Source organism: Strix aluco, chromosome Z (genome assembly GCF_031877795.1).
Source record: "Strix aluco isolate bStrAlu1 chromosome Z, bStrAlu1.hap1, whole genome shotgun sequence".
Lineage (NCBI taxonomy): Eukaryota > Metazoa > Chordata > Aves > Strigiformes > Strigidae > Strix > Strix aluco.
In genome coordinates, this window is record NC_133971.1 from 37,286,954 (window position 1) to 37,312,736 (window position 25,783).

General features: G+C 38.5%; 1 protein-coding gene across 4 annotated transcripts in view; it reads right to left on the reverse strand.

Annotated features, from left to right (window-relative positions):
* Positions 1–25,492, reverse strand: part of SLC24A2 (solute carrier family 24 member 2) — a 120,680-nt gene extending 95,188 nt beyond the window's left edge. For all 4 annotated transcript variants that reach the window (XM_074812800.1, XM_074812798.1, XM_074812799.1 and 1 more), the window contains exons 1-2: positions 25,328–25,492; positions 22,342–23,417 (exon numbers count right to left, since the gene is read on the reverse strand). In XM_074812800.1, the coding sequence (XP_074668901.1) occupies positions 22,342–23,274 (933 nt within the window). In that variant the 5' untranslated portion in view covers positions 23,275–23,417; positions 25,328–25,492. The remainder of the gene's footprint in view (positions 1–22,341; positions 23,418–25,327) is intronic.
* Positions 25,493–25,783: the final 291 nt, after the last annotated feature.

Here is a 25,783-nt window from a genome sequence, read left to right on the forward strand (position 1 = left end):
CCTTTATCTTACAGTGAAACACAAAAAGTGCCAAAGCAGCCTCAGATGCCCACAGATTTTGGGCAGGCTTCTACAACAAGAAGCCTATTTACAGCAAGTTTAATTGAATGACTTTACACTGCCTATCAGCATGAAGCAACCTGCTTTAAGCTGTACAAGCCACCAGAGTAGAAGGGATTGGTCTTACAAACAGCAAGTATGCCTAGACGCAAAGTGTTCTTTCTTCACAGTCCATATTATGACAGTGCGTGGTAGAACAGATATGTTTCTGCTGCTCTTATTGAATAACAACCCCGCACAGCCCTACTTAGTCCCACCATAACTTATGCAGAGTGCCTAGTTAATTGCGATTCAGTGAGGACTCCTACACAGATAAATCTCCTTGCAAGAAGAATTTAAATCTTACCACATTTGAACTAGACAACTGCTTTAAAATTGCCCCTTGACTACTGAATGCAAAGAGCACTGCAATGCCGCAGCAGCTCCCGCAGATAACTGAAATCACTACAGCGCACTAAATATTGGTGTGACAGACATTAGCAAACCACAGCTTTCACCGCCCTCTGCACCACATCCTAGTGGTGAGAGAGTGTGCTGTGATTCCTGTGGAAGTTTAAGTGTTGGTGTATCTTAAAAGGACTTATTATAAATACTTCTATGTTTAGCACATGGGCATAAGGCTATGAGTAGAAAAACCCAAAATAAATAAACTGTTGTGTGTGTCTATTTCAGTCAAGCCCACAACAGCCACTGCCTGTTCCTGCCTATTCCTAAGCAACTCATTAAAAACTGCAATTAAGCCTTTTGCTTGACAGCTGCCATTCATCCTGTTTAACTCTTTGGTAAACTAGTTCTATTTTTATAAAGATTTAGGACATCTTTCTATCATTGGTGCATGGTAGATAGAAAACGGCAATGCTACAATGCCTGCCAGCTGATTTTTCTACTCCCTCTCCCTCCTCTTCATCATTTACAGAGCATTTGGCAGTCACTCATTACGACTCAATTGTTCTAATCCTTTCTACTCTGTCTGATGTAGTGATGTGCTTTCTGCTGGGGAATTAAGGTGGTGGTAATTGAAATCCTTGTGATTGTGATTTGGATACTGGAGGTATTCACCAGTTTCTTGCAATAACTGAAATGCAGTCTGTTTTAAGGCTTCACAGCAATGCCTTCCCCTAATACCTGCCACGCATTAGGTAGGAAACCACATCTTACCTACCCCTCATGGTTGCTAGCTAAAGGCTCCCAGACAGAGGTCAATCCTGTGTTAGTAACCTTGGTCACTCTTCTGAGGACTGTTTGTGCTGCTGTATGTAAAGAGTCTTGTCGGGGTAGTGAAAAAAGTGGACCTCAAAAAAGATGTGTTGTAGCACCCTACTTCACCTCACGTCTCATATACCTGCTCAGCTATTTGTCTCTTTTAAAAAGATCTTCACATTTAAGGATTGTCAGACATGGTCCAGTAATCAGAATGAAAGCAGCTGATGCTAGGGCTGTTTAATTACTTGATTATTTTGGTTTAGCCACCAAATCTAAAAAAAAAAAAATAAATATATATTTCATAGCAGATTTCCTCTGAAATAAGCCCTCAAATTGACTGAAGCCTCATTCCTTACAGTGGTAAAGAGTTTTAAAAAACCTTTGTTCAGGTGACTGAGATGGGGTACATCTGTCTAAATATAGCAGTCTACCTCTGATTGAGTTCTATATTTTCCCCCTGCACATAATGGACATAAAAAAGCATTTCCTGGGTGCAATACAGGAATTTTTGTCTTAGGTATCCACTGTAGATGCATCTACTTCTCTTTGTGGGCCATAAAGAGAGTCAGATCATAATAGCCATACTGGAGGACTATGCCAGACAAACCTCACATTGCTGTAAGTGCAATCAAGCAGATGTGACCTCCTATGCATTTTTATTGCCCTACAAACTGAAAATCCTGCTGTAACTATAGACAAATACAAGGATGGGGTTTTTTTCGTTCTAAGATGAAAAACGTCAAAAATCTGTGAGGCACACAGAATAAACGTGTTGAAGAAATGGTAAAATAAAGGTGATAAAAAACTTATTTTCATTTCATGAAAAAAAATCGGTTGCTCAGAAACAGGCTCTGTTACTAGTAATTTCAGCAAAAAATGGGAGAGACAACTGAATTTTAATTCTGTTGAGAGCTGCTTGGAAGTTCAAGTTCTTGATGAGATAGCACTCCTATGGTAAACAGATTCATTCAGTTAGTCCTAGTTAATACTTCAGAGATTGTTCACAGAGAAGGTGTTTAGCTTCCACTGTGACAAGTTAGTTTTGCCAGCTCATAATGGCAATCCAATGCGATCAAACACCTCATGTTGATCTTCTTCATATTGTGCCAGAACAAAAGTTCAGCAGAGATTGGTATGTTTCTCTATATGACTTTAGAGTGGGGAAAAAAATTGCTTAAAGTAATTCCTGGAATGTAGTCATATAATTGTTTTATCTGTTTTCTCCTATAGCTGGCCAGGTACTAAGGTACGATTCCATAAGAAAAGTATAACCTGTTTGCACTGGGTATATATATTTTTCCATGGTTCATAATTTATGATCATTAACACTGTATTTCCTTATGTCTCCTTGAAAAAATTCATTTACTTATACTTACACACAAATCTTATGTGCTTTGCTTTTATCTTGCACATAAGAGGCTTCATAGGAATCAAGCAACAACAAAAACAGTATGCCAATACTACATGCCTCTACTGCAAAAATCAAGTTCTTACCAGGTGACTGAGTATAGCTGCCTGTTATGCTGACAGATCCCAAAGCTCCCACTGATGGACAATGCACCTGCCCTGCTAAGTAATAGCTACCAAAACATCTCAAAAACTTTACCCTTGTGTCAGTAGTCTTTAAAAACTGAGTCTACAAATAAGAAAGCAAAATTTCAGAGATGTTGACACTAAGCTGCCTGGTTTTAGATATAATCACACATAAAATGGAAGTAGGTTTTCTCCCCATTAACGTTGTTTCTTCATAATCTCAAGGATACTTCATACTAGACTCATGCACCAACAGAAGTCAGAGAAATTAAAGGATTTCTATAATGTACACCAACTCTCCAGAACTTGTCATTAGTGGTGCTTTTGAACACCTTGCTTTTTGTTCGGAATCTTTTCTGGTAGCTCTGCACTACTCAAGATTTCTCCAGCAAGAGGAAGCCATGGGGCTGTCCTGTGCAAGACACCCAAACTGACCTGTAGGAATGGGTTCATGATATTAAAAAGTGGCATATCTCAAGCATAAGCATTTTCAACAATTTTTACTTTATAGCCCTATAAGAAAAGTGTCTCATTCCCCACTCGTTCTCATTCCATCTGCACCAGAAGGCCAGGTTGTTCTCCTTATATCATGCTCTTCATGGACATCAATTAACGAGTTCTTTCATCTCCTCTTCATATGTCCATTTTTTTTGTGTGTTTTCTCTAAGGTATCTTAAATACACAGCAAGGAGTCCAGGAGACCAATGTTAAAGCAACTCTCCATATCACTCCCTCAAACTTTGTGCTGCACAGAGCAAGGTTTCCCTTTCTGAACAGTTATTTAAACTGAAACACACCAGAAAGGATTTCAACTGCAAAATCTAAAACATTTACAAGAGTATAATGTATAATACACAGCGTACAAATACGCATTGCCCACTCTTACTGTGAAGTGGCTAAAAACTGGGCTCTGAGGTTACTAACAAGAATTTTGCCTGATACACAATTAGCTACCTTGATGCAGGGACTGTGTATATGACTCAGCTTAATTTCATTTCTTGTTTCCTTTTCATGTGTGAAACAAATGTGAGGTGGGTCTGTATAAAATTAAGGGCAATCTCAGACAGCCCACAGAAAATTATCAGATATGAAAATAACGACCTAAAATATTGACAGTTTTCAGTCTCAAGAAAGAGGCTGAATTCCTGAATTTGCCCTTACAAAAGAAAACTAATTTTCTGTTTACCATTCCAGGTGTTCAGGGTAGTATGCAGACAAGAGCATGTCATAGGAGGACAGGCTGAGGGAGCTGGGGCTGGTCAGTCTGGAGTAGAGAAGGCTCAGGGAGAGCTTACGCACGTGTGTAAACGCCTGACAGGATAGTGTAAAGGGGCCAGACCCTTCTCAGTGGTGCCCAGGGAAAAGACAGGAAGAAATGGCACAGACTGAAATACATGAAATTTCTTCTTAACCTTTGGAAAAAAACTTTTTTTTACTGTGAGGGTGATCAAACAGTGGAACAGGTTTACCAGGGGAAATGTGCAGTCTCTCTCCTTGGAGATACCCAAATCCAACCAGGTATGACCCTGAGCAACCTGTGGTAGCTGAGCCTGCCTGAGGTAGGATGGGACTGGACAATCGCCAGAGGTAGCACCAGCCTCAGCCCTGGCATGATTCTAAATGCAGAACCTCATTAAAGGTACTTTAATGAAAGTAGTTTATTTCAATAAGCCTGCTCATATTCTCTGTGCTGAGAGAGCAATATATACAATCAAGTTCTTTCAAAAAAAAAAGCAGCTAAAACCTGAAATTACAATGGTCTTGATTTTCAAGCTCCCAAAATATAACATAGGCATCTGACTTCCAGAATTTAAGTTTCTAAAATACTTTTCCAGGTGTGTGCCTTGCAGTATTTTTTTGCTACTGCCAAAAACTAAAATCATACTATTTGTGAGTATCATCTGTCTGTTAAAAATACTTATTTGTTTATTTATATCTGCAACTTTGGTAACTTACTGAAGATCATCCTACATATATCTGGGCCTTTACATCAACTTATGTATATGATGTACATGATGACTGATCTGTGCCAGCATTTATTACCCTCTGGCCTAAAATCCAGATAACTAATTATCTGCACAGTCAGGTGAAGGGTGTTTCTTATTACAAGTGACTATAATTACTGGGAGGGAAATGTGATACCATACTTTACTATAACTATGGTGTTCATGCACTTGTTTTCTGTTACTTAAACTTCAAACAAACACAATCGTATCTTCCTCCCGCTCTGAAAACAAGAAGGTGAAGAACATGGGAAACATATCTAGAAAAAAATGTTTAAGATAATCTTTCATTATCTCAACTGCTGGTGAGCAAGACACGTTATCAGGTTTCTTGTCTTTCCTCTGAGTAGGCCCAGCTAGGACACAAAGACAGACTTCCAAGCCCTTCACCTGCAAAGCTAGGAGCCTGTATTTATATTTCATTGTTGCTCTTTTCAGCTGAGAATCTGAACATGATCTTAAGCCCTATTAGCTAAGGATCAAGCCAGTGACTGCATGCCATGGCTTGCAGCAGTGCGAAGAATCTGCTGCTCCCACAGTAGATCAAGCCCTACGATAAATACCATGACGAAACAGCTCTGATCAACAACAGAGAGGCTGGCCTGTTACAGGAGGTGTCATCCCACTTGCTGGAGAAACAGTGTTTTAATAATAATCTGATTTCATCACCAAAACACCTGGGTACTGCAGTTCTCAGCTGAAGTGAGAAGCCACATGTGCCTATCAGGGTATGTAAAAAGTGTTCTATTTTTTCAACGTCAGTGTCACTAGAGACATAAACGTCCTCCAGCATTTTATACCCATGCTGAAACAGCATACCTTCAGCTATCTCTAAGGGGCTGAAGCAATATCCTCCCTTGATAACTCTGAACTTTGAGGGAGTTTGAATTAAAAAAGTAATTTTAAAGGCTTTTTGTGTTTATAAGTGAAATGTCTTACATTGAATCACATATTTTCACACCACTATCCGAAAGAAGGTCACCAGATGGCACTATTACACATTGTTTTTCTGATTTCAGTCTCTTTAAAACACACAAAAAGTTTTTAATTGTGGAAGAAGTGGTAGTACTGTTACTGTAGCACTACATTTATTTGGGGGCAAGCATGATGAGTAGCAATCTCTGTTTCAATCTCTGCAACCTTAACAAATTCTTCCAGAGGAGCTGTCCTCTGAGAGCCAGATGCTCTTTCACAGATTTAAATACAGATATAAAAAAAGGGAAGGGACTGTTCTTCTGTTATTTATATCTCTCTCTGCTCAAGGACTAACATGTATCTGCAATGAGAACACATCACAGCAGGAATGCACACACATTTGGCTATGCTGATTTCTCCTCTTTGGTAAGCAGAAACCCTCTGCTGTCATTATACAGAAATTAAATGCCCTAGGCATACTGTAAATACGTACTTTTCTCAATTACATTGACAGAGAGCCAGCATATTCAAGCTGCATCTTGGACCCAATTAAAATGCATCTGCACACCTACCAGCAAAACACTGCACATATGACAACGGAAGCTGACATTTGAACCTCTCTCTTGATTGTCCTCAGCAATTCTTTTAACATCATGAGCAGAAATACCAACCTCAAGACTCCTAATTGACATGACACTTACAAATGGCCTGAGCAACTCTTGATATGTGTATTTTATAATAGCAAACCACTGCTCATTTCTGTGGCTACTAATTTGATATCCACTCATATGTGAGTCACGATTAATTCCTCAGTGTGTTAGAAGAGTAATTTAGAATAGTAATTTAGACTTGCTAATGTTTTAAGGTTGTAGGGTTCTTTCAGCTTTGTTCAGATGTTTTGTTGAAACCTTATATAAGCTGCATATCAGTTTTTTCCTCACAGGACAAAGAAACAGACTCAGTAAATTATTATTTTGCTTTCCACATATCCCATTATATAATTTTTTTTTGTGAACTATATCTTATACTCCAACAAACTCATAACTGGTGAAACAGGGAAAAAATTCAGGCCATGTACATTTAAGTATGTGATGGACACAGCTAATTGTCACAAAACATCCCAAACCACACATGGTTGACTGGATCTGCCTCTGTCAAAACACAGTCACTCTTCCTATATCTTGATTGGGATTTATGTGATAGCAGCATTAATAAAAGAAGTTTACTTTATGACCAGTGTATCATTGGCATACACGCTGCATTGGAGGTGCTAGATACCTTGCTAAAGAAAAAAAAATTGGAAAAACATCAGAAACATGATTGTTTCTGCTGATAAGGAGCCTAACTTTTCAGTATTGCATCTAATGTTACCTTCTGATCTCAATTAATCTCTTTCTCCTAAATTCCAGTTTGGAGGGTTCATGCTGGCCAGGACATACAATATCCAAGTGGAACTAACCAAAACCAACAGAAGTGCCACCACAGGCCCAGGGGAGCACTGCCAGCAGTCACCACACACAATTCAATAACATGAAAAACATCTCTCCTATATTTTTTAAAGCCTTTATTCATTTTATGAGGAATAAATTCAGTTAGTGGACATACAACTTTGCCTATAGTAGCACCACATTTTGGAAGTACACTGAATAAGGTAGCAGATTTTTTTCACAGGAAATGGTGCTGAATTTTACCAAAAGTAAAATTCATAAACACAGATATATTCTGTATACATTTATGCTCACAGAAATGAGCAGTTCTGCTCAACACTGAGCTTTATATTCATCCCATGTAGCTTCACGAACTTCAGTAAGCTTCTTACATTAGAAGCGTAGCACACATCCTATGGTAGTAGTTCTGTTTTTATCAAGCCTAGAAAAACTAGATTTCCAGCAAAGCTCTCCTTGCTAGGGGGGTTAATATTGGGCAATATAGTTCTCTTCCAATACAAAAAGTCAGCAAGGTACAGGATGTCATCAAGAGTTAGAAAATCCTGCTTTTCTTTTCCACAATGTTTGCTGCCAAGCAACATCTTAATGGTCCTTGCTTTCTGCACAGAGAATGTTTGTTGTTCTAGCACTCCAAGTCTCTCCAAAACCCATTAAAACCAACAACGGTGATAACCATCTACTGCAAACAGAAAGCCAGCCCCATGCAGCTGGTCAGCTCTCTGCAATGTGCAATCCCTGGCTGATGTTTGGAGCTGGAATAACAGATTCTCCTCCTGCTTTTGGCATCAGGAAGCACTTTGCTATGTGGTCTTTCACAGAGTGCCAGAAAGGTATTCTTGGTCCACACTTTGGGAAACAGTGATGGAACAATCTCAGTCCCTGACAACATCTGGCAAACCTGAGACATCAGAACCAAAATGTCAAGATACTGGAAAACAGGTAAGTCACAGCTCCTTCCCCAAACCTGGTGGTTTTCCTTATTCTCCCTTTGCTGCAAGAGGCTTGGTGAACAAAATGCAACCAGTGTTGGCCCTAAAAGGGTCAGGGAGCACTACCTGAGGCTTGGCATTGGCCACTCACGTCTCAGAGGGGTGCCTAGCAAAGAGAAGACAGTAAGTTTCAGGTAAATTTCAGGTTTTCCATGGCAAATGGTCAGTGGTATGTATGGTACAAAATCTCTGGTTAATATGAAGTAACACATGCATAAGAATGAGGTATGGCATCAAATCCTTAACATAATGGGAGGAATTTTGTCTTTTAAAAATACCTGTTTCTCATTACTGATTTCCTATCCTTATGCCTTACTCTTTTGTTCTTATACTGATACAAGATGATGCTATAATCACTACTTTGACAATACATTGATGATGTCAAAAAAGGGTGGTGGTCAGAACACACTGCAACAGGATCAAACAGACGATGCTCTACATTTCATGAGTGAAATACCACTCTCTTCTTGCTATACACAGATGTTTTAGCCTTGATAATGGGGTGACATCAAAGGACATCCAGGGTTTTTTTGTTTCCACAAATGAATAAGGCAGGCATATGACTTTATAAGTTTGAGGGGATCTGAGACACATCTGAAAGAAATTACCTACCCAAACTCAACAACAAGTCTGAATAAGCCATGACTGCAACCTGATTTCCTTTTAAGGGACTTGTGTGCACATATGCTTTGTCACAGCAGGCTCTATTCCCTCACTATATTGTAAAATATTTGAAAACAACAATTAGCATTTAATTGTGAAGAACAAACTTCCAAAGGCAGTGAAAAGCAGATGGAGCAACAACAATGTAATCTGAATTTTCATAATTAGCCACTAATTTTTCCTTTGGAAGCTGGAGTTGCAGAATCCTAACAGGGGGTTCCTCGTTATTTTAGGAGCTGTATACAATACAGTTCATTCATTGTAAATGCTCAGCCATCCACATTGAAGGCTAATGAAAATTTAATCAATTAAAGAACAGGTTAATTAGTTAACCAATACTGTAATTCTTGTAAAGTTATTACACCTCATTTTATCAAAACGGTAATCCAGAAAAATCTGCTATGATATATGTTAACAGCCTCTGTGGCTGCAGTGCTAGTGACTTTTCTATAAATAATAGTGAGACTCCCTTGATAGCTCATTTGCCATATGCACCTCTTTAGAACCACATGGGATGCCTACATACTGACCTGAATACCAAGGGAGTAAATGTTCACAAACTTGATTAGCACCTAAATAAGTATTTTATTTTGCTTAGTTGCAGAGAAAAACAGTAATTTTGAATCACCCCTATCTCAAAGGTGACTGTGTGGAAAATGACATCAGGTTGTCACCCTTACCACAACCTGATGTAATTTTAGGTGTTAGAAAAGGCAACACCATGGTATGTATTCAGGCTATTGCAAAACAAGCACAGGAGATGGCTTTTCAGAGTTTACCAACCTATTGCTGTAGGTGATGGCCCAGATTAATTCTGCCCAATTTCAGGTTAGGAGAAGATTAATCCTTATAGTAAAGGTCAAAGTCACACTTTAAAAACGCCCATTTCTCTGTGCTGATCACAGAAATAACCTGAGGAGACTATATTCACAGGTCAGGCAGCACAACTAAGCCAGATATATCTGGGGTCAGGAATTGGATTCTGCAATTATTTAAGTCTTGAACTTCTCATTGAGAATTCTGAAGGCAGATCAACTAACTCTGAAAATTAGTTGGTCTGTCTTTTTATTTTTGCATACTATTTTTCCATAGAAAGACCAGGTTATTTACAGAGAAGAGTTCTCTTCCACTGTATCACTCACAGAAATGTGCCTGTACATATACTAATTAACTAATTGTAGAGCAATATCTCTTCCTACATTTCAGACAGTAATTAACTGATTTCACCTGTACCCAGTATCCCCCTTAAAGAGATGGACGCCTAAAACATGGGATGAGGTGCCTGAAAAAAGACTATTATGGGCCCACCATATAATAATTGCTTTGAGATTTATCAATAATCCAAAAACTACCCACATGACAGGACAGATCAGGCTGTGAAACACAGAGTGCCCTTTTCCAGTTTAAGTCCAAGGGTACAGAAAGCTGATAAAGCCTGTTCGGCTTGCTCTGAGTCCAAAAGAAATTGCTTTGTTTGGTTGCTAGGGTTGATTTAATATAGAAGGAGAGCAGTTCAGAGGCTTGGAATTATACAGTGGCACAGAGAGACCAGAGAAGCAGAAAGATCATAATTCTCAATGTTCTGACTTTTGGGCTTAATTTCACTTTCATAAAATCAACAGCAAAACCTGCCATCAACTTCAAACCTACCTTATATTCAGTGTAGTCCTTTCCCTTTAAAAAAAAATAAATTCTTGCAACTATAACAATTTACACCTACAGGTTTGTTCAAGTCCAATTTCATTGTTTTCCCTACTATGTCTCCTAATATTTTAAAGGAGGGACAATACTGTTAATGATGGGAAGAATTCTTAAGCAGGAAATCTATCTACTAACATTTAAAACTTTGGCAAAAATGTCTGCTAACAAGATTATGCTTACCAAGACGCTTCAAAATCAGCATGCCACTAAAGGAGAGCCTCATATATGGTATGTGGTTTGTTTGTCAGTTTCCACCAAGCCTCACCATTGCTGTATCTACTTTCTCTCAGATGCCACATGTTCTGCCTTGCCTCAAGACCATTTTGACATCAATATGTTGACCATTGTTTTTCTTGCACACAGTAATCCAATCAAGCTATCAGAAATAAACCTTCCTACAGCACATTACAATGTTCTACGAGGCTCGAAGGCCATAGGTTTCTAAGATTAAATGAAAGAGAGAACCACCTCTCGACCCTCAAATCCAAAACTAAGGCATGAGTTTGCAATTCAGTCCATGCCTGTTACTGAGCCTAGGCTGCTATTTTAAAATGAAAGTCTGTATTTCTTTATGCATGTGCACCTGCAAGATTCCTTAATAGGAAAGAAGAGGTTGCATGTTTTCGGATCTAAATATATATACTATATATTATGTTCTAAATACGTAATTGCTTGCAAGCAAAAAACAGACAAAGGAAGTTATTCAAATAATTCAATAAATCACTTCAATACCAGTATATTTAAAATTACCAATTTTCAATATTGATATTTGCAAATAATTGCTTATATTAGTACACAGATTTGCAAATATATATTTGTGAATAACCAGGGAATGGGTCTGGCGACTTTTCTATTCCTTTGCTTAAGAAGACTTACGCTTTCTGAGTAGATACTTTTTAGTGAAAAAAGTAATACTTTAAATTCACATTCTAACTAACTGCACAGTTTCTTGCTTATGTAACAAATTTTAGTTATTGTAATTCCAGCTATTGGCCTTTCCTCTGAATAAGAAATGGCCTTTTCTCTGCATGAAATGTCATGTAGTAAAGAATAGTGCCCTGGGCTATTCCCATCATAGAATCATCTCCTGATACCTCACTGGAAAGCGAGAAATCATCTCTCTCCAGTGATGCAGGCCTCCTGTTTCTATCCCTGTAGAGGCACAGGATATCAGGAATTACTAATATGATATATTAAGGTGTAATAAAATATGTCAACAGCTCGGTACGTCACATCCTCGGCCTCAGGCAGGAGTGATTTGTTGCTTGGAAGGAGTCCAAATTTAAGGAGAAAACACAGACATATTTCTCTGAAGAGCTAATCTGGAAAAAAACTATGAGAAATGTGCTGCTCAAAAATTTTAAATATTTGAGAAAGTCTTATGGAAATGGGTTACTAGGCAGAGTCTAGGTGAAATGATGGAGGAAGCACACAAATTACCATCCCATGCATCTGCACTGTATCTTGTTGACCTTTTATATGGCCTACATAGCAGTTTTCAGAGTCATGATTATACATGCATATGTATACATAGGCAAGCTTATACACACACATACACACAAATGGTAAATGGTTCCAGTACAGACTGAGAACAAGACAATTCAAAGTTTATAAAATCACTTTGTTATAATGTGTAGAGTAGGATTCTGAGCGGCAGCAAGTAGCGATTTTATCTCAGAAACTGAACACGAGAACCAATGGCAATATTTCTCCAAAATTTAGGCCACGATCATTCTCTCACTAAATTTTAGAGGAATTTTGCTGTTGGTTTTGAGTGAGAAGAGATGCACGTATTCTGTCTGTGACTTCTGGAGAGAAAGTAGCATTGTTGTGCCTGCTTCAAGATACATGGGAGTCAAAAAACACATTCTGAACTGGAGAACTTAACTGTTTTTCATGGTCTTCAATATAGAGAGGAAATAATAACCACTTCTTAATCCAAACTTTGCAGAGTATTTCATAATTATTTATATCACTGCAGCATTTAAAAATCCAGGCAAGATGATGCCTTCAAGCAGGACATGCTTCCACGCAGAAACATTCCAAATTAAAACAAAGTGTAGCAAATACATACAATTAAGAATAAAGCAAATAAAGGGAATATTTAAATAGCAATAAAATTATACAGAAACCAAAAGTAGCTGCTAGACAGCATGATGCTTTCAAATTACTTCAGATGACTGCTTTAAAAATGTGTAAGTCACTTAATAATATGAACTATTTCTAACTACTCCTGGACAAAGCAGTTTCTGGAGTTCTAAAATCTGTGTTTTTCCACTCAAATATATCATTGCCATAAACTAGGTAAAAGATAACTTGGTGATTGTGCCTCGTAGCAATAAAAGGGATTTAATTAGTAATTTGATAAAAGCTTGCACCACAAATTAAACAACAAAATTAACATGTGATAAATCCCAAAAGAGGTGCTTATCCTCCAGTGTTATAAACCCTGCAAACTTCAACCTTCTCCCTTGGACAGGCCTCAGACAATGCCCTGAAGATCACCAAACACAGGCTGTGACAGCAGACATGCCTTCTCCTTAGTGCACTATATCTGCTAGAAGTGTTTTAAAGCAAAGCGAGAGGGCGAAAAGTTTACATTAGCTGGTTATGCCATAAATGTCACTGGTATTACCACTCACTTTAGACTAGACTCCCAACAGCAAGCAGTTAAGAGGTGATAAAGCAGGATTAATCCCTGAGGAAAATTTATGAGTGTAGTATGTAGTTCAAATTCCCGGGCTATCCTTATTCTTCTTTGAACAAGAAATTATACTGCACCAATCTATTCATCCCTTAACTGTAGCACTTCACAGCAGTGTTAATCTCATTGAACACATATCTTTAGGCCTATTCTCACACATTCACCTCAAAAGAAGTCATCCAAGATCATTGCTATTCATGGCTATTCGTGTAAATGAATACAACTTCAATGATACAGAGGACAGTGAAATAGCAATGGAATAGTGCAAAACACAGTAACCGAGCAGTAACTATTCTTTGAACTGCCCTGATGAAATTGTATCTGACAGGGCAAGTAAAATTACCCAAAGTGAGCCACTGTTGACTAACGTAGAGCAGTAGTTATACTGCTAGGTAAAGCTGCTTTGAAGGCAGCATGAGCTCTGAACCCTCCACCTGCTGCAGAAACATGTGGACGATCAACAGTTAAAACTCTCATTGCCCTCCCCAGCCATGGGGCTCAATTCTACTGCCAGCAAGGCAATGGCTGTTTTTCCAAGACTACATATTTTTCATTTCCTCTTTTCAGATAGGAACACATGTAAGCCAACAAACCATCCATGACAGCAAATAGCAACTCTATTTGCTCAAAGTTACAGGTATTGCCTGCAAAAGAATGTAATACTACAATATTTTCTGTCAAATGTAATTGGTTTGCCAAAAGTATGCCCTAAGGCTGGTCTAATTTAGGATTTTCAGTTTACCTGCAACAGTGACCTGCTCTTAACAATACAATTGCAAGAATTTCACACACACAAATTTACAACAAAACCAAACTAAACCCAAACCATCCGATCTGCCCATTTTTCCAATAAGTAAAATAGAGCACCACCACTACTATTTTGACTTAGGTCCTGCTATACAAAAGATGCTGCCTTCTACTGGATGCATCATTGACTGATACTTGCAAAGATCTATTGCTAAATCATATAGAGAAATAAAATATTTGTTTAAATTACCTTCTGGACATCTATGTGTAATAAATAATCAGCAACTCGGTGACAGCTCGGATGATGAGGAAAAGACTGATGGTATGCTAGCTATATAGAAGGATAAGCATATATCAGTATACATAAAATTATATACATCATGAATCATGTGCTTCTTACCATGTTTTCTGAAAGGCATTTATGTTTTTCCACCATGAGCTACTGAGGGAAAGAACTGTAATTTCATAAAGTTGTCTAAGCACCTAGTGTGATGGAGACCAGATTATCATCTCAATACTTTGGTACGAAAATTAGTAATAGTTGAATCATTTGTGTCTGTATTAAAACAGAACAAGATGGAGTCAAGAGTATTCTATAAGAAGGAGTTCTCACTGACAGTCCAAATTTCCAGAATTTTGAAACACACATCTAAGTACTACTCAGGTATTTGGTTTGTACTGATAAAGGAAAATAGTGATTTTCAAGAGAAGTACTTAATGAGGGGTTTTGGATTAAAATCCCCAAAACAGTCACCTTCCTTTTTCTAAACCACCTGTATCTCACCTTATGATGTGTAACAACTGATCTGTGAGCAAAAATTCATTACAATTATCCGATTTTACTGTATCTTGTCACTTTATGATCTAAAAAAACTCTCAGTGCCAAGAAGGAATTTGAATCTCTAGTTTGTGCCCATAGCACACTTACTGCTACACAGATTAATGGAACCAGCCATTAAATTAAATAATCAAAAGTGATATTTAAATAAGAGTTGGCTGAAACACAATGGAATATGGCTAACCTAGGTTAAGGTGAAGGAAACACCACTCTTTATTCTACAAAATTAGTAACACCACACTAGACATAATTTGCAAGTTAAGCAGAACATTGTGAGTGACTGGGGAGAAATTAAGAAGTCTTATTCTTTATATTAAAGTTTATTTTATAAATAGCAAAACAGGTTGCTAAATAGGGAAGAGATGTCTTAATCGTTATAGGTATTACAACTGTTTACTTACACTCATATCTAATACACCTTCCCATCTGTTCTATACCTTGTGTATAAACCACTTTTAATGCTCACTCATCCCACATAGATCTTTTAAAATATATACTTTCAGACTTCCTTTGTCTCTGTATTTCTTTGCTCTGCTGACTAAAATAAGATTTTGAATTTTGGATAAAAGGACCAAGGGAAGCTATTTTAATTTTGAAATATGGGTACTACAGTGATTGCTGTTTACCAGAAAGCACTTGCTGGGTTTGTATGTTTGTTGTCTGTACCTAAGGGGTAAAAGGTTAACATATGTCCAAATCCCACATTGACTTTGACCATCTCTATAAAAATATACAAATGTCCAACCACAAGCAACAAAGAATAGGAACCCAGACTGTTCACTTTAGCTTCAGTCCTTTCAAAAGCTTTCTGCACATAAGATCTCTAATTTCTATGGTTAAAAAGCCTGGCTTTCAACGAACATCGACAAGTGCGGGCATATCTCTCTATTTTATAAACTGTCCTGACCATTACAATTTTCCACTTCTACGTTGCTTTTGTTATAGGACTTTCTTCAGTATGAACATACTATCCATTACGTAGTAACAAATTGAAATTGGTTATAATCTTATTCTACAGTTACAAAAGCAAAATACCTGAATTCTTGGAAACAATTTCAGAAAGACAAAGGACCCAAAAGGGACTGTTTTCTCACTTCTGCAGTTGGCAGTGGAAAACTGACTCCTGCTAACAAAACCACCAACCCCCAGATCATTAACAGGGCAGAAGCACTTCACAAAGCCTAATTTTTTGGCATGTGGCCCTGGTGGTATAGTGCTGACTGCCGAAGGGAGTGTCACCAGTCAGAAACGCAAAGGCCACCCTAAAATCAGCAGTGACCAAGACATCAGTGTACTGTGGCACCTCCAATGCTGCAACAAGCACTGCCCTAGGGCAGCTTCCACCAGCCACATCCCACACTTTAGAAAAGGTAGGTACCTACACCCACCCTTTAAAAACATGGTGAGGAGTGTTTACTATTGCTTTTTAAAACAAGGCCAGAAAAATTAGGGGAGTGAGCTGTGCCTTGTAACCCAAAATTTTATATGATGAGTGGGGCACCACATAAAGTAAGCCATGAATGTAGAAAATCTGTATATAATTGCATAAAAGTTGAGCACTCTCACCACCAGAACCTTAAGAGCTTGTAAAAGCCACTGGATTATTTTAAATATTCGTCTGGGAGATAAATTTGGAGAAATAGCTTGTGGAAAAAAGTAGAGGAATGTGGGTTAGATGGAAAGATCAGTACCATGCTGCTCCACCAAGGTCTGGCATTTCTGAGTAAGCCTGGAAGCAAAAGTGAAGCTCTTCCAGAGTTTAAGTACCCCCAAGCCGGCAGATATTTTGAGGTCTAGTATACTGATTTTGGTATTGAATTTCCACCTACAGTCTCCTGTAGTTCCCACATCCTGTTGAGTGTCCAGACCAAAGCACTGAGATGACAGAAGGAAAAACATCGATAAAGTTCTCCAGACTTTTGGACTGTATATTCCTTTCTTTGTACAGCTTCTAGCACAACAAATTTAAACATGTCTGGAGTTCTTCTGAAATACAGCATGGTGAACATTTGCCAACACAGCTGGTTTTGTGTAGCTCTGAGGAGTATCATCTGACTTTTTTTTAATTACATACTACATATGGTTTTTATTTTTAAATGTATTGATGGATATGTTGTCCCCTTGCAGTTAATTAAGGGTAGCACAGTTTTAGCCTTTCTTTTCCCAGCACAATTAGCAAGCATTGTCTAATGAATCTTAGTGGATGGGCATGATTTAAGAGAATTTAACCTATACTTCATTTCCATTCTGTCACTTTCTGCTCATTACCAGGGTATATACATACAAAACCAAGAGATTCCAGTGGTGAAAACCACTATAATCATTGCTTCATAGTCAATAAATTACTGAGAGGTGCTAAAATAAACTGAGAATAGTATCCATTTCACTGTACTAATGGTTGTATATATAAAGTATCAGCCTTTGGGTATGTCAGTAACAGCCCTAAATTGAAACAACAATGCTAAATATTCAAGGTATATTAACTAACTGTTACTGCTACTGGAGTAACATTAACACAGAACTAACTTGAAAGTTTTTAAGATAATAAAAGCAGATAAAACGTAACACAAAACCAGGCTTTTATCAAAACAAAACATGTTACAAGGACAGTGGTGATGCTTGTGTTCCAAACAATGCAACCATCTTGCATGCGTTGGTATGCAAGATCCAGATACTCATAGCTCTATATTTACACACAGGCTTGCACAAGTAGACCAACTGTGAAGTGCCTGTAGAATACCACTCTGATCTCCCTATGACCTGTGAAACACTGCTTTAAAATATCTTTTGTTGATGATGAAAGGCTATTCTATAGATAGAGTTACAGTTACCTGTTCTGTGGATTCAACATTAAGAAGCCCTGAGAAAAACCTGTTCAGTAGTTCAAGCCAACTACAAACTCAGACCTTTTGCAGATTTTTTTTTTTCCTGTATGCATGCAGGTAATTAGTGCTTTTCCTTAAACAAACACGTATTAGATCATACATTATAACTGACTCTGCGTGTGCAGTGTTAATACAGCCACCAAGTACGGTACCTAAAAATACTGTTAACAACCTTTCCTTTAGAATGCAAATACGTGGCAACACTTGAGATTAATATAGATCCTAAAATATCACACAAGATATTCAAATTTCTTAAGACAACAAAATTGGCAATAAAATATTGTCAAACTGTGTTTTGATGGTAAAAATAGCTCATTTTCCAAATGCAGTGCTCTGTAAATGTAGAAAAACTTTAACTGTCTTGTATATACCATAAGCTATTTATCTAAAATGGTACTGTCAGTGAAACAGATGTCATTGCACAATATCCCTGTGCCACCCACATTCTGTTCTCCTAGTTGCCAAACAGAACTGTTTTGAGTTATTTACTGAGTGATCAGATTCAAGTATTTATGCAATGATCTTCACGCTACATTAAAGAAAAAAAAAAAGTACTTAAAAACTGAAATGTAATGTCACATGATGTTTTACCATGACCTGGTATATTCAACATGCCTTGACCATTACAGACTATGAAGAAAAGACTGAAACTGTAGCAGAAGGTCAAAAAAGTCTTATTTTTAAGAACTTTGTACATCAACTTTTTCCATTTTCCTCTCCTTGTCCATTATATTCAATTTCAAGCCTCTGTTTTTAAACATCTTCACATAACTGAAGATGATGAAGGATTAATATCAAAGTTTCCTCCTCAGTCCTAAAAAATTATCTGTTCTTTGCATGATAACTACATAAAACACAAAAATCATGCCACAAAATAAGGTAGGCTGGAAAGGACTTTTGGAAGTATCTGGTAGTGGATCACACTACCTACTGTAGGGCCCATTCAGGGCAGCCCACAGGGTGTGGTGTCACTTGTCAGGGACTCAACTTGGTCTGCAGATGCCATATGCCACTATACATTGTAGAACTTTGCCATCTGGTTTTTCATGCTGTCTTGCTTCTTCATATTTCCTCATTTTTTTAATCCATGTCACATGATCTCTGGAGTTTATCAGTATCAGACTGCCATCAGGCTTCTTTGAGGGTCAGACAACGCATGAGACTATCCACAGTTCAAAAAGGACCTTGCGAATGCACCCCATGACCTCTAAATGCAAAAATCTTGTAGTCTGTTCTCATCAGTGTCACCAAACTGCTGCCAAAATTCAAGTTACCAAATTTTCTCAACCTGTACTCTTTAAGAACCCAGACTTACTTTGTTTAAAGCTTTTGGAGGAAAGTAGTGAGCACAATGAAATTCAAGTAACTGACACACTAAAGAAAAGAAGATCAGAAAAAGTAGTTAAGTTCGAATATTCAGTTTTCTAGTACAAAAAAAAGTGCTTTAATTCTTAAAAACAGAAGAGAGAAAGGAATCTAAAAGACATCTAGAGATACTTATGACTTCTAGCAACACAGTGAATATATTCAGAACAAATGACAGCTAAGCAGAAAAATCATTTCAGATTTAAGAACTTTTTCTCATTGGAAATACTGTCCTTCTTGAGAATGTAAAACTTTCTTCAAGATGATTGATAATAAAAGTACTAAAATTAACATTAAAATACATTTTAGTATTGCAAGAGGTTTTTCATCTTATCAGATTTTTACTCTTTGATACTTGTTTGCTATTAAGTCACCTAACCCTTCAACTATCCAGCTTTATGATGCCTTATTTAGTCCTCTCAACTTCGTTGAGCTGCTTTCAGATTACGACACAAAGTCTTAAAGGTAAATATGGCAGGCACAGTTTCTGTAGCAGAATACTTGTCGGTTTGACAACAGCAAAATCAACAACAGATAGGCAGAAGGGGTATTCGTTAGAGGAAAGAAGAGAATTTTCTATACACTCCTGAAATAAAGTTATTTCAGGACACTCTAGGCCACTGATTTCAGAGAGCTGCCTAGCAATTCTCTGTCCTAATGGGGGGGGGGGGGGGGGGGGAGAGTGAAAACGTTTCCATTCGTAAACACCTGAGGTTGCAAATTCTGCATTTGATATACTAATTTGATTATATACAATTTTTTTGCATTGACATAGCACACTCTTGAGGACTGGAAGCAATCTAGGCTAGCAGCTAACACTGTAGAAATTAAGCATCCTTTGCCACCAAAAGCCAAGACTATCACTTCTGCAATACTTGTAGTCCCTACTGGTTATGAAATAAGCACTACTGGTTATGAAATAGTGAATGCATTGCATTCACTACTAGGCACCAGATCTCAGACCACAAAAACATTTTATCCCTTGCTTTAGGCAATAGCTTTTGAGCTGAAAATCCTAGGCATTTCTATCAGGCTTGGGATTACATGCAATATTTTTTTTCTTCTTTTTTTAATTTAAAAACCAACAAAACCAATTATCTCATAACAGTAAATAAATGAACACATAACTTCAGTGAGATTCTCTCCCAAGAACATAATCTGTGACATCCTTGCTAACAGAAAATCAGTTCAGTCACCCTCCTAGGTGCAGTTCAATTGAATAGTAAAATAATTCATAATGAATTATAATTTCAAAGTGTTAGCTGAATATTCAAAAATCTGCCTTTACGGCATGGCTCATAGAAGAAACACATGGTCTGATACATTCAGAAGCTGTTTTCTCCAAGAAGCAGAAAATACATATTAGCTAAACTGCAACAAAATTAGAGCAACTCTTTCATCTCCCCCTATTCTTCAATGATTTGCTAATACATTATTTTATTATTTTAATTAAGATCAAGTTAATTCATTAAAAATATCTGCATGAAACACATGATGCAAAGCTTGTGTTTTTAGGAAAAGTACCCAGTTTTCCGATTTTTTTTTCGCCCTATCTGAATTCTGTGCACCTATAATATGAATAAAGTCTAAGAAAAAGTAATTAATATATCAAACAATAAATGAGTGCTTCTAAAAGTATCTTTTAAAATCAAGCCCATCTAGAGTACTTCAAATCATTTGCAAGCCATATTGAACATAATAAATGTTTATTCTTCTATTCAGTTGAAAATAATTGAGCGCTTACCATGGTATATAGCTACTTTATCCTGCTGTTTATCCTGGACAACCCAAGGCAGTTACTTTTCTTATTGACTATTGGTTAGACCAGTTATGGATTACGTCTCCTTCAAATCTAGTTTATGGACTGATGAAGGTGCATTAAACGGTTGCTTCATATACCAGAGTCTCTTCCTATCATTACATATATTTAGCACACTGTCAAAGTACTTACAATGCACTGCGAAATATTACATTATTTAGAAACTAACTAATGTAGTTAAAGAAGCCCTTCATTCATTAGGGCAAATACTCTGTTGGTGTTGACCCTTCTTTTAATTTACTTATAAAAGCCCAATTATGCATTTTGAGAAAGATGAATATGCTGATTTTGGAAAAGGAACAGAACAAAAAGGAAAATATAAAATTACAAGTGTACAGAAAAATTAAAAACCAGGGAATTTTCTGGTTTTATTTTTGGTAGACTTTTTTGTGCCTTGTCCTAAAACTGCAAGCACCTGTCCATACTGCTAAAACATCAATCTCTCTTTTCAAAGTTAGGCATATAGACAGAATCATCAGTTTCCTGAGAGTCACAGAGAGGTAGCCCCTCTCTACAGTTATATGTGCTTCATCTCTCTATCCACCTCTTTATACACCTGCACACTTATATTAGTGGATTGTGCCTCTTCTGAACCACTCATACAGGGCTGTTAAACAAAAGTAGCAAAACAGTGAACAGCTCCCTGAGATAAGATATTTAAATTTCAGTAAACATCCAATTAACATACTACTACATACATAAATATTTTTGGGTTCAGCTTCGTAAGTCCCTTAAATATAGCCTGCTTTAAGAAGAAAGCATTTTAAAAGATGATAGTAAATGCCACCAAGCATTCTGTGCATAAATCCCCTTCTCTCCTTGTGGCCAGGTATTAGGCCAAAAATTAGTTTCCTTTGTTGCAAATACCAGGAAAGGGAAACCATCCTGCTTAAACAGAGGACCTCTGCCTTTTGCCATTGTGGTCACTGTTTTTGCAGAGATTTTTTTCATGTAATTGCCACCAATTACAACTGGAAGTTAATACTGTGCATCAGCATCAGTAGATGAAAAACATGTATAAAAATGCCTTTGTATATTGTTCTGAGTGATTTGCTTTTTTTTGTGAAAGTGCATTGAAAGTCTTTAAAAAGTCAAATTTTGACCCAAGATCCTCCCCAGATATTGTTACTGCTTAATCCAAAAGCTTAGGGAAAAAATAGTAGCTATATCACAGACCTCATCAATGTGCCAAAACGCTGAGTAAAGTTTTATGTCTTTTTGCTGGTATTTTTTCTTGCTTTCTGTGTGATGAGGATCATTCTGAAGTTAAAAGCTATTGATTTACCAGAAGGCTACCTCATGTTTTATATTTTCAATCCTACTAGACTGATTAGACAAAAAGACCTTTTAGCAAAACATGGAACCTTTTTATATTGCTTACTGTACTATATTAGGATCTTTATGACATAGAAGGGCTCAGCACTTACAAGGACATCATTACATATATGCTAATTAAAAATTGACCAACCTTTCCTTCAGCGTCTGCTGTTACCTTCTCAACCTTGTTCCTGTTCAAAAATTTCTTCACCCATTCTTCTACTTGAACATTGAACTTCATGAAAGTCACATAGCAAAAGTAAGCTGTCAGGAGTGTTAAGCTTTCCCACCACATGATCAAGTTATCCAGAAAAAAGATGATTAGCAAGATCAAGTCAACGATGTAAAAGGACACATCTCGAAAGAGTGGCCACCAAGTAAGGTTCAAGATCTCTCTAGAAAATAAAGCACACATTCCAATAACAAACAGGATATTGAACACAGCAGATCCCACTATTGTACCAATGCCAACATTGCTGTGGGATATAAACACCCCTATTAAAGAGGTGAAGAGTTCTGGGGCTGACCCACCAGCAGCCATGAAGGTTGCCCCTGCTACATCATCAGATATGGCCAGTTTTTCAATTATGACAGTCAAGGAAGGAACAAAGAACTCATCGCAGACTATGGCTAAGGCTATAAACATGTAAATCATTCCAATTACATGGAGGATCACTGCTCCCTTTCTTCTCTCCTCAAGAGAGAAAAGGTCCTTGGGGTACTCTCCCTTGGCATGATCATCTGTTGCATTGACGTGCTCAGCTTCATATTTCATAGAAGTGTGTGGGTCTGGAGTGCCATTTTCATTCTGTTCCATGAAATCCAACAGAGTCCTTTGGTGCCCATGCACCAGATTTTGGCTATCTAGGCTGCTGGCTAATGCCATGCTATGTGGTTCCATCTTGAAAAAGGCACTAACTGAAAGAGAGAAGGTACTAATGGCCACTACACTGACAAGAAGCCCTATAATTCTTATCAGTCTCAGTTTTTTCCTAACATTCTGGTGCTGTTTGCAACTGAACAGTGGTTCCTCCAAACACCACTCCTCCAAGACACCAGCAACAGTTTTTTTCTGAAGAGCCATTTTGTGTTCTTTGTGAGATGCTGAGGGAGTCAGATGGATTGTTCCTTCATACTTTCTCTCCAGCTTTGAAGTTAGAAGTGCTTTAAGAGTTTTCCCAGAATCAAGTACTTTTACTCTTCATAGGAAGTATTTTCTTCATTTGTCTTAAAAGGACAAACAGGTATTATTAATATTAGTGAAACAACATGGGATTAGAAGCTTCTAAAAAGCATTTTACAGACTGGGTTAAATTTAAAATTTAAAGCAGAATATTACCAACTGTAACATAAAACCCTGTCACATCCCATCAGACACAGCAACAATATGTTTGTTTCAGCAGTAACCCCGTGGATAACAGGCTATCAATACTCAGATCATTTTATGCCTCTCATATGCCTCTGAGCCACTGCTCTCAGTTGCTGACAAAAAAACCCTAGTGGAAAGTAAAAACTGTCTCCAAATGTTGCATAAAAATTAAGAAACTACTATTTTAGTGGATACACCAACTAGTATTTTAATAGATACACCTTCTGTAATTACTTTTTACCATGACCATGTAACATCCAAATCCCAAAAGCAAGGGCAATAACGTAAGAAAAAGCAATCAAAGTGCTAACAAGCATCTCATCAGACCTTTAGGCAGCTGAGGCAGATTTAATTGAAATGTTAACGTGTGCATAGAGCAACAGTCATTGATATGTAGGTAAAAGACTATGCCATTGGAACAGGATCAAAATGAAGGTGTAACACATCCACAGTTTCTTTAATTCCTCTGCAAAATCGACTTAAGTTTATACATAGAACTCAGCTTGGTCCTGATCAGACCTAGGACACTAGCTTGGACTAGCAAGACAAAATTTTCATTCACCTCCGGGCTTGTTTTGGCTTATGTCACACATTCAGCTTTAAATGTAGGAAGTTACTAAGAATATCTGTGTGGTAAGTATCTTTTAAACGTGCTCCTCTTTAAGAGAATAGTTTAAATTTATTCAGGACTTGATCCTGAAACAAATGAAACGGTGAGAAATTAAACTATGTGAGGACTACTCGTGTATGTCAGAGCTAAGCGTATTAGACCAACAGTACTATTAACATGGGAAAAAAACCTATATAGTAACAGGTGCTTTGGTTACTGAATTTGAAGAACACATGTAATGTAGAAATTAGTTATGTATGCATTATGCATAGTAAGTTGCATTCTGTATGACACAAAATATGAAATACTTTCTAAATAAAATTGTTAGTCCTTACTATTACAGTCAAAAAAAACTTTGTTACACCACTTATTCAAGTAATTTGTGGTAACAACTGAATACCAAACAATCTATTAATCAGTAGAACATTGATTTTGTATTCTCAAATACAGAATTACAACTATTACATGCAGTTATTTACATAAAAGTTATTAAGTCACGTGCAGTTTCCTCCGATTTTTACAAACGGCTTCCATACTAAGAAGATGTCACAGAGATACACCATCTCCAAGATACAGCACCACAGTGGAGATAATTTATTTTCCACCTTAAAGTTGTTGCTCACCGGACTGCCATAAAAACAGTAAGCAGGAAAGACACCGGAACGGCACTACCGCTACTGTGTGCAATTTACGGCGGATGGGCCGATCGCCCCACACCGTTCCCAATCACGCGAAAGGGAAACGGGGAAGGGCCCAGGCTGTCCTCTGCCCCGAAGCTCACCCCGCAGCGCCCAGCCAGACCGCTCCCACACCGACACCCCACCCCCGCCGGAGGGCAGCCCCCCCGCGCCCCGGAGCCCTATCTTCCCTGACTCCCCTCCGAGATGCCGCAAAGCCTCGCCTAACTCAGCCCAAGTTCGCACCGCTCTGCTCCGCGCCTCCCCGCACCGCACAAACTTTTTCCCCCTGCGAAATGGGAGCAGATCCAGCCCAGGAGGGTCCGCCAGCCCCAACCGCGGAAAGCCGCGGATGCACTGGCTGGATGGCACGGAGCACCTCCCAGCAACCGGGTACCACGCACGAGGGTGGCCATTCACGAAGGGGAGAGCCCGCACCGCCGCAGCCCAACCCCCGCCCGCGCAAACCGGCGACGCTCACCCAGAGGTGGGGTGGGCTGCGCTGCGCGGTGCTGCGCACCGGCCCGCGGGCGCTCGGCAGGGGCACAGGAGTGGGCACGGGAACGGGCACAGGCAGCCACCGCTACGGCCCGTCGCCGCGCCGTCTGCGGCGGGCGGCGGCCGCGGGATCCGCACCATACCGCACCGCTCCGCACCGCCCCGCACCGCCCCGCGCAGGCGGGGCAGCCAGCGGCCCGCCCCCGCCCCGCCCGGGGTGTCGCTGCGCACGGCAGCACCCCCCCAGCCCCCCTTCCTTTCCTCCCTCCCTTCGCGGTCGCACAGATAGTTTGGTGAGAGGCAAAACTAGGCTGGTGGGGATTTTAATTTTTCTTCTTTTCCCCTTTATCTTGGGTTAGTTGTTGCAGATTAATTGAGGTAAAATTCAGTGCTTCTAGCAAAGCTAATAAGCCTCGAGGAGTGGGGTAATTTAAAAAGG